Source organism: Oreochromis aureus, linkage group 5 (genome assembly GCF_013358895.1).
Source record: "Oreochromis aureus strain Israel breed Guangdong linkage group 5, ZZ_aureus, whole genome shotgun sequence".
NCBI lineage: Eukaryota > Metazoa > Chordata > Actinopteri > Cichliformes > Cichlidae > Oreochromis > Oreochromis aureus.
Window position 1 is genome coordinate 28,772,571 of NC_052946.1, and position 10,633 is coordinate 28,783,203.

The following is a 10,633-nucleotide window of genomic DNA, read 5'->3' on the forward strand; positions in this document are numbered from 1 at the left end:
ACAGACAGTGAGCTAAAGTGCTTTTTTCCAAGTACCACATGTATTAAGTTAATGCATATTGAACACAGTGCAGAGGTAGCCTCGGGGCAGCTAAACCCTGGACAACAGGTACTTTTTAAGGAGTAAGTTTGCTGCACAGTGTCGCTTGTTCTCTCACTTTCATTTCTTAGATGTCTTTAAAGCATTTTTAAAGGCAGAAAGTGAAGAAAGCAAGTAATGAAATTTTCTTGCATTCTTTCAGACTGCCCTTCAGTCTGTGGGCAGAGATGAAAAAAGTGTGTTCTTAGGTGGTTTCCAAACATTTTCATGAGGTTTTGTGTTAGTGTGACTGATTCAATTTGGCTGGATTCAACCAATTTCAATGTACTTTTCTAACATCTTTATAAGATTATTGAGAATTTGGACATCTAGTGTGCTGCACAGGTGGTCCTTGTATACAGTGAATGTATCAAAGATGCCCCAATGTTCCGCTTCAGTAGTAATTTTGCAACTAGCAGGCATCTCTTGTCCTTAAGGATCTACAGTTTCCTGCACGACATCCTCCGCGATGTGCCTGAAAGTTAAAGCTACCTTCACACGCAATTGTTCTCACTGTACCTGATGTTCAACTTTTACTCAAGCTTTCGGTGTACTTTGGTATACAGACTGGATTGATAAGCATGCTTTAAAGCATGCTTTAAATTAATATGTCACATTTCGTGACATTTGGCAGTAGCCGTATTTCCCTATTTTTGCTATAGGGTAGGAGGTTTGTATGTGGAAGCTGTGGATTAGACGACAGAGTGGTTTGCTGTTTTTCTCTAGCTTAGCATAGCTGTTTAAGCTATGGTTTAAGCAGTCATAGTCCCCGAGATTGATTCTGTGATTCATTTTGGATGGATGGATGGATGTTCCTATTTGCTGTCTCATTTTGAGTTTATTCCTTTGTTTGGCGTGACTGCATTTGATTGGACCATGTTTACGTTCCACATACCACTTGTAGACTGAGCTAACATTGGATAGTTATCCAACCCTCCATCTGGTGAGGAATTTAAAGCTAAAGCATTCCTTTTCACAATCATACAAAGTCATACAGTAATACTGTTCTACCACTGTCACCACTGGAATCTTCCTAACAGACTGGACACTCACCAGTCTCAGTGAAGCTCCAGTCAAAAATGTTCCTCATAGATATTTTCGACCATAATTCAAGCATGGAAACGTCTATTTTTTAAGTAACCTGTGTCATCGCTCAGCTGTACCGCTTGTACGTGTTAGTTGGTTTCACTATTCCGATGATGTGTGCAGACCCAAAAGGGCTCCATGCTGATTTGTCATCCATTATGCTGATGTATGTGCTTCTTTTTTCTTTCACAACATGTGGTTCTGATTATAACCGAGTTGTGCAAGGAGTCAGTACAGGCTCAAGAGCATAAAACCATAACATTTTATCTTTTTATCCTTGTTTAGTAAATGTGAGCCCTTTGAGATATGGCCACATCTCACTGAGATAATATCTGGATTTAAATGGCCACTACACATTTTCCTCACCCCTGCTGGTACATAGTCTTAAAGACCCGAAGTAAACAAGATCATTGTGCCTCACTCACAAATGAGTGTTCATACCAAAATGGCAGAATAGATTGTCATCACTTCACAAAACTAAAATTCTAAAATGAACTGGCATGTTTTTCTTGTGTTCCACATTGATGGTAAACATCTTGTGAATAAAATCGCTTCGTTTTAGTGGTTTGGCTAAAAAAAGAATCTCAGCTCGGCGCTGCCACTTTCATCAAAATTAGGTTGTTTGATTAATGACCCAGAGCCCAACACGGGAAGTTTAGACCAACTACAGTCATTTCAAGGGTACACATTCCAATAAATAAATGACAAAACATTTTTTATGCAACCTTTTAAAAATCTGTAATTACAAAAAAAGAAGAAGAAGAAGAAAGCATACTTTATTTTACAATAATGCACAAAATCAATATTTAGCAGTCTGTGCTCTGATGATATCATCACTAATAAATCCAATCTGGTATTTTTCATAGAGAAGTCTGTCAATTTGGGAAAACAACCAAGAAACTGTGCCCAAAAACTGTAGTGTAAAAATTCCCATATGAAGCGGAGACATTCAGAAGTTTTGGCTTGGTGCGTTCAGGTCAACAGTTTACTGGCGACACATGTAAGAGTTTGATGTCTGTTTTCATTGTTTAACATAAAAGTGGAGAAATTCTCCAAAAGAGTTTGTGATGTGGTCGCACATTTTAATGTCATGGTTTTAGTGCAAAGTTGGAATTCAGTAGAATAATCACCAGGGCAACATTTGTATTTCTGTGTCTGCACACGCACTGTGAATGTGAGCGTTTATGTTTGCGTGTGTGTTTGTAGTCTTCCTGTGGTCAGATTGTTATGGGATGAGCAGGGGAGTTTTCCAGCACTATGCTTGATTCAGTTAAGATGGCTGGGAGATATTTCACTCTCATGACATACCAGCTTCAACACATGTGGTTCTCTGTCTCCATTTTTACTTGTGTGTGTGTGTGTGTGTGTGTGTGTGTGTGTGTGTGTGTGTGTGTGTGTGTGTGTGTGTGTGTGTGAGAGAGAGAGAGAGAGAGAGAGAGAGAGAGAGAGAGAGAGAGAGAGAGAAGAAACACCTAGAGCAGGAGAAAAAGGGTGAACACTGTTGCATATAAAGATTTTTTTACTTGTAGGCAGAAACTGGTCTTCTCCAACTCACATATGTGGCCACGGTGTGTGTGGCTGAGGGTTCCGCGCTTGCAGGAATCGGGTTGTGATGCACACATCACAGGTTGCAGCTGATCCTGTACTTTACAATGCAACCGACAAGATAGCTTAAAACTAAGCAACCATTAAAATGATAGATCAAAAGATCTGAGATACTCACACAGAAAGCACCTTGACTCAGCTCTGCGTGCTAAAAGTCAGGGAGGAAATAAAAGGAAGTGCAATTTTTGTTTGTAATATTGGAAGAATAAATAAATAATCCACAGTAATTATAGTCAAAGGTAAACACTTCACAGCAACAGAGATGATGTCCGAGCTCTGCAGAAGCAGAGGAATGGTAATGGAGTGGTACACCCTGCATTACCTGGGTACTTCCATACATACAGTCTGGATAAATGTGGCAAGTAGTGATTTTTCTCGCAGAGCTACAACCAAAAGGTCTTTCTTTAAGTGTGGAAGCACAGTGAGAAAACAAGACGTGGGGTCCAGGATAATGATAGTTACTCTGGACTAATCCTGTTGTGTAATCATGTATGGCTGTAAGTTTACTCAGTGTAGAGTTGATGGACACTCTTATCCATAACATAAAACTATCCCAGATCCAAAAAGTAAATGTATTTTTCAGACTTTACTATAATGCTCATAGTTTGAGTTATTTTCTTCCATGAATTACATCATTTCCTTGTTACCCAGAAATGGATGTACAGGCACACTCAAAATCGCATCAGTGAGCTAACAATGTATAGTAAACATGAACAAATTGCTGTTGTATTGATAACAACGCCACACGGTTCCGCTAGTAGCACAAGGATTTCATCATTTGTGGCAGCACGCTGAAAGCAATCAGCAGTTCGTTCATTCATGACCTTGCAGCTGTAGCACTGGTAGCTGACGCCTTCCACCGTCTGAAGCAAGGACACGATGTAACTTCACAGCAGTTCCTGATTTCAAGTTATTATATCTCAACATATTAGTTTATTAACTGGAAATTTTTATATACCTACATCAAATTTTTAAGTTATTTTCTCAAAATGTTCACGTATTAACTTGAAATTTCGAGTTATGGATGGAAAAAAATAAAAACATTTCAGCAACAGAAACAAGCTCGCATGCAAACTATTCCAAGTCAGCTGATTCAGTCAATTTAACCTTTAACCTACCTAGCTTACCAAGATTTATAGAATCTGTAATTATTAAAAGAAAAGTAATCAAGTCTGGATTGTGAACTTACACCATTATTACTCACATAAATTCAAATGTAACGCGTGCATGTTCATATGCACGTTTTAACAGTCACCAGAGGGTTTCAGTTTAAGAATTTGCTAGTGTGTATAATGTAGACACATAGATAGTACAGAGGCATTTTTGGGACAATCTGCCCTTATTCTCAATCATCAACACAGCTTCCAAAATGAAACACTTTGTGACAGCACTAATGAAGGACAGATTTCAAAAATGAAGAGATGTCAGGGGGGGAAAGGAGAGAAGAAGTGCATGGAGAGGGAAAAGAAGAATTGAGGAATTGAGTTTTAAGAAGAATATAAGGAGAAGAGACAGTGCGGATTTAAAAAGCCCAATCTGTGAGGATACGGTCTTATTACTAATGAGGGGCAGATGACAGCAGTGGGGGGGGGTGAGAGCACACAGTATTAAACGTTCTTTTCATCACTTTAGCTGTTGATGTGACAGAAATATAACTAAATATCAGTAAAAACAAAGTGTGAGCGTCAATATGTAACTAACCTACGAAGATGAACTAGTTTCACTGCCACAGCCTCAACAACACCACGCACACAGCTGACTTAGAGACTGCCAGTCTGAGATATCTGGATTGGTTTGTGGGAAGAAAGTAGAAACTCCAGGATTGCCCCAAAAATGCAAGGGATGTTCTGCTGAACAAGGCAGTTACAACACCACCGTGCCGCTGTGGAGCTGCGCAAAGGCAACCGGCAGTTTGAATTGATGGATGTGATTTTGTGTGCATGACACAGTGAGAGCACCATCTGTATTTTCTTCATCTGTGCAATGCGCGCAGCGTACGTCCAAATGTTTTGGATGGAATGAGATGGAGCGAAAACAAAAGGAAAGACGGCCAAAAGAAAAGAAAGGAATCGTAATTCTTTTTGAATTGTTTGTGTTTTTTCCGAGCATCAGTTTTCGAGTTCACTTTAGCCTTTTTCAACCCAGCGTGAAACCCAACTTACAAATGGAGTAACAAGAAGAGAAAAGAAAAACCTTTCAAATTTAAAAACAAAAATCCTTACCAAGCCTTATGAAATACATTTATTAACCCACCAAAATACTTTTCTTTTGCATTAATTCTACTAAAAATCAATTGTTAATAATCGGAAATTATAATTCTACCAGTCATTTGACATGTCAGATTTATACACGTGCAAACAGCATTGTGTCAAAAACAGTTGTTTAGAAGTGAGTGACAAACAGCTCATTTGTTTCACTGACTTTTAAGGAATACTTTTATTATAACAAAAAATTATAAACAGGTTTGTATGTTATATGGCTGACACTCAGTTTTCATGTCACTGCTTAATTTTAAAATTTGGATTCCTTGTAATGGCGTCCTTTCGTGGTCAGGTCTCCCTTTATAAATGTTGAGCTCAAGAGGTTAAATAAAGGTTAAAATAAAATGAATGACAACAAATAGCTGTTATTTGAAGATTGTTTAAATGTCTCTTTGATGCAGGGTTTATACTGAATAGCGCAGAATAATTGCATTGCACATAAAAAAAGAACATTTTAACACTATTATATGCAGTCCCATAGAAATCCAAGTGTAGCCTTAGTCCTTTTATTGCTTCTATTGTAGTCTTAGTTTCCTGTTCTTAGCTTGTGGCAGCCTGTATGTTCCTCCGTTTCAAGGCTCCACATGTTGTGTGTTCAGACACATTCCTTTACATAACTTGGTTTTAATAAGCTGTTTTTTGAGTTATTGTTGCCTTCTTATCAGCTTGAAGCCGTCTGGCCACTCACCTCTGACCTCTGACATCAACGAGGCAGACTGGATGTCCTTTCACATCGTTCTCTCTAAAGATGTTTGTGCGGGAAAATCCCAGCAGGTCAGCAACCCATCCGTCACCAAAAACAAGCCATGTTCAAAATCACTTAAATCTATTTTCTTCCTCATTCTGATGCTCAGTTCAAGCAGGTCTTCTTGACCATGTGGCTCATTAGAGATCGGTTAGTGAGCACATATTAATAGATATGAAATGGATTACTTGTTAAGTTAGAGATATATTTTTTATTTTTGGCAGGTGGGGCAGAAAGATTCTTTATGAACACTAGTGTGACCACGAGAGTATGTTTCTTGGGGTTTGCTTCCTTTCTTCTTCTTTTACTGCCTCTCTGCGTGCAGTTGTTTTTACTCTGATGTCCAACCAAGCTCTAAATCAACATCAGTGCTATATATTACAGAAAATGATTCCACCTTTAAGCTGATGCCAGAGATACTGAAGCTCTCCTCTCCCTTCCTGAACATTAAAACCACATTTTCTATCTAAGCTAAAACTTACCCTAACAGCATGAGACAGCTATATGAGATATATGGTTAAGTTTTAAACTGATATGTCATGATGTATTTTGAAATATCAAAACATTTGTTCATTGTGTTCAGACACACTAAAGTTTCATTTAAAGTACTCGGGTCTTTAAAAATAAATGACATTACACATGATGCATGTGTGTCCACAGCAGATAATGCATCAGATCTGCACTGAAGAGCATTAAAAGCTTTTTCCTGTCTCTGTAAACATATGGCCCGTTATCAAAGCAGCTAAACATCACTGAGAACATTTTACTGAAACCTGCCTGATGTGGACCATCAGCCAACAGAACCTCAGAGCATCAGGTTACAGAATACTTTACAGTAATTGTCCAAGACCAGAACATTTTCCACACACATTAAGTAAATTATTAACAAAGCTGGAAGGTTTAGCCAGTGGAGACCAACTGGGAAGATAAATCAAGCTGTTTAGGTTTAAGACAGCCTAATGGGTTTCTAAGGTAGAAGACAAACTACTGTCTGATGAGTCACACTACAACATAAAAGTGTTCTTTTTTACTGTAGTGATTTCCAAACCTCAAAAAGCCTTTTTTCATTTTCATTTTAGACCAAACACAATCTGAAAGATGGAAAACCGTTCTGAAACATTTAGGAGTGCAAAAAGTTATTAGATGTAAAAGCTTTTAGGTTCTCCTCTTTTTCCAATCACCAAGCTCAGATTTCTTCAAGTTTTATTTCTTCTATTGCAGTATTGTTCAGACACTTTTCACTAAAACAATGTTGACGTTCAGTAAGTGTCTTATAATGGAATTATTAACCTTTGCTTTGGATCCAGGAGTTGCAAAAACTGCTATTGGTTACTTACTTTTAAGATAAAAACATAACAACATTTTCATCTAAATAAAGCATCAAAATAAGCTTGATAAAGATTTAAAAGTATTCTCTTCACCTTCAACACAGACTATGACTGAATAACTGGATTTATTTATAAATGTATAAATTATGATGAACAGGAGAAAAAAAATCCTTCCATTTACTCTACATGTAGTGTGTGTTATTCACTTAAAAGAGGGTGGTTTTATTGTGATTTAAATAAAAATGTATATACATGCATATATGTTAATAAATAAAGTTTTTCTTTTAATTATGATCAAAATATGCATGTAGACAACTGATCTGAAATGCAGATGTGCCATGTGTGATATTTAATGTTTCATGTTGACTTGTTTTATCTTTTTATCTGTCAGAGAGAAGACAGAATAAAAAAGGAGGACTTGGAAAGAAGAAGGAGCGAAAACGGCTACGACTGCACACCAGCGAGAGCGTTGGCAACTCAACAAACAGAACAACCACAGGGGAGCAAAGACATCATGGAGATCCCTGAGGGGGAGACAGACACGATGTAACATGGAACATATATGAAAATATGTCATAAATCCGTATCGTTTCCAAGCACCCAACCACAGAGGTCAGAAGCATAAATCGAGACTGCAATCCACCAAAATCCAAAAACTAAAAGTTCCTAAGAGGTCTTGCTTTTCACTAGTGTTTTAAAACTGTCTAAAGTAGCAACTTGGTGCGAAGACAAATCTCCCTTCATCAGGTAAAGCCACCGTTAACCTGCCTCCTTGGACTGACACAAAAAAATTGCTAATTTCAAGCTTCCCATGCAGGAGCAGCGACATATGAACCATCTCTCAGTCATATTTTCAAATAATTATCTTTTAGTGATTTTATAGCCACAGATTTTTACACAGCTACATTTTCTCTGGTCATTTCATCAGTTTAGCAGAAATTTTAAGTTACAGTTATACAATTAATATTAAGTGCAGATTTCATTTTAGAGGTTGAAGTAAAATACCATATTAACAGGTTAGGAATGACAGATTACCTTTTTTATGTAGGTTTAAGTTTCATGTACAGTTTTGACTTTTCTTCAGTATTTATTAATAAATTAAGGGGCTTAAAAATAAATCACAGCCTACCCCAAACACCCCCCAACATAACTCAGAAGCTTAAAGTCCTGGTCGTGCATAGAAAGCAGCAGTGGCTGGTGAGCAAAGGATTATTAAAATAGTAAAGACAAACAGCATCCAGCTAAGTAAAGAACAGCCTCCAGGAGGTAGGCATATCATCATCCAAGCACAAAGAGAAGATTACATGAGAGAAATGACCAGAAACTACCCAAAAGACAACAAAAGCCAGAGCAGCTCTAGTACAGACAGACCGGACAGAAACTTGGATCAAATTGGACTGCAAAAATATTTAGTTCAGTTTTATTTATATGAAATTTATGAAGAAATGAGCATGTCGAAAGCTTGGAATGGCTCATAATCCCAAGTGTACCTGCTATATAATCTGCAAAACACTGTGGAGGAAAGAAAGGTGTGCTTTTGCTTCCCATGGTCATCAGTATTTATTGAACTCTGGTGTGTGTAGAGCAGTACTTTCTACTCATATTTAGCCAAATGCAGCAGAAGCAACCCAGAAGTTTCTGAAGCTCACAAAGTAAAAACTGAAGACAGATGATATAAAAGCAAAAAGCATGACATAAGTATCATAAAGAGGCTTTTTTTAAAGTGATGTCCATTATTTCCAGAGTTTAGGCTATCATTGCCTACAAATTATTTACTTTACATGCATTTGAGCTCCTGAAGACTGTGTATAAAGTGTCTGTTATTCATTATCATGATAAAACTAATATAACTGTAACTTGAATCAGTTTAAGAAAATAGCTGAGATAACCACAACAGAGCCCTCAGTATCCAACAGAAAATAATGTTAGCAGAGCACAAATTGTTCTTTGCTTCTTGTTTTTATTCTGCTATTTTTTTGCTATTCCAGTGAACCTAAAAATGATAAGACTTACTTTATTTATCCCACCAGTTGGGAAATTACTGTCACAGCAGCCCGAACATGAAAACCAAACTATCTCTATAAAATAAAAAAGCTTTAGAAGTCCCACATAGTCAAGCTTGTTACTACAGAGTTTAACTTCACACTATGTATTTAAATCACAGTGACGGAAGTTATGAGTTAAGAATTTTATTTAGTTATATGCCACCTTCTTTCTTTTATTTTCCCGACTTGTCCGATATGCTCAAGTATACCTTGATATGCATAGTTGGTGTAGCAAGATTGAATATGTGGGTATTTCTTTTTTTCAGAGCTGATAAATGGCTTTGTCTCTTTAACAGCTTGCTTGCATGTATTTAGCAATATTTCAAGGACAAAGTGGCATTTTTTTTTTTTTTTATCCACAGCACGAGCATACATTTCAATAAATGTTTATTTTGATGCAGCCATTGTGCAGTTTTGTTTACAGACAAAATTTAGTTGATCTGTTCTTCATCTGTGGTAAGTGGCCTGTATTTGTATAGCGCTTTACTAGTCCCTAAGGACCCCAAAGCACTTTATACTACATTCAGTCATTCACACACTACATTGTAGCCACAGCTGCCCTGGGGCGCACTGACAGAGGCGAGGCTGCCGGACACTGGCGCCACCAGGCCCTCTGACCACCACCAGTAGGCAACTGGTGAAGCGTCTTGCCCAAGGACACAACGACCGAGACTGTCCGAGCCGGAGCTCGAACCGGCAACCTTCCGATTACAAGACGAACTGCCACCTCTTGAGCCACAATCGCCCCCTGTGCTTCTTGAAGGACATTCAGAGCTCTTCTCTGGATGTTGACCACCTTTTTCCTTCCATTCTCTGTTGAGATGATCAAAAAGTGCTTAAATAATGTTAAGGTCCAGGCTTTGGGGAGGCCAATCCATGACTGATAGTGTTCCATTATCTGTTCTGCTGTGTGATTGAGACTGAAATATTAAACTGTTGCCTTCCAGATGGTACTGCATGTTGGATCAGACAGTACTTTTCTGTGACAACAATTCTATCTTGAGAAGAACCTCAACACTCCTGGCTGCCATGCAACCCAAACCATGACAGAGCCTCCACCGTGTTTTAAAGATAGCACTCACTTTTAAAACTCTCTCCTGATGTCCTCCATAAATGTTGAACTAAAAGTTTCAAATTTGGACTCATCACTCCATAAGACCTGTTGCCACTGATTTTCAGTCCAGTTCTAGTGTAAACTCAGCCTTTTCTTCCTGCTTTTTTCCTTAAGTGTTGCTTCTCAGCAGCCAATTTTTCACTTAGACCATAAAGGGCCAGATAAATCTTTCAGGTCCTGTGTCAGGTCATTTTTCCAGAATATGACTTCCAGATAGTGTTCATCTGCTGTAAATATTTTTAAGGGTTTTTATTAATACCCAAAGTCACAATGTCAAAATGTTGTTTTCCTGATTACATATTTGTTCCTATATCAGTCTAAGTACTTCTCACTATTGAATCCTTTAGATACGACTTAATTTTAAAGAAGTG

General features: G+C 37.8%; 1 protein-coding gene across 1 annotated transcript in view; it reads left to right on the top strand.

Annotated features, from left to right (window-relative positions):
- Positions 1-9,535, top strand: part of rspo4 (R-spondin 4) — a 31,043-nt gene extending 21,508 nt beyond the window's left edge. The window contains exon 5 of the mRNA XM_039612040.1: positions 7,495-9,535. Within this exon, the coding sequence (XP_039467974.1) occupies positions 7,495-7,631 (137 nt within the window). The 3' untranslated portion in view covers positions 7,632-9,535. The remainder of the gene's footprint in view (positions 1-7,494) is intronic.
- The last annotated feature ends 1,098 nt before the right edge of the window (positions 9,536-10,633 follow it).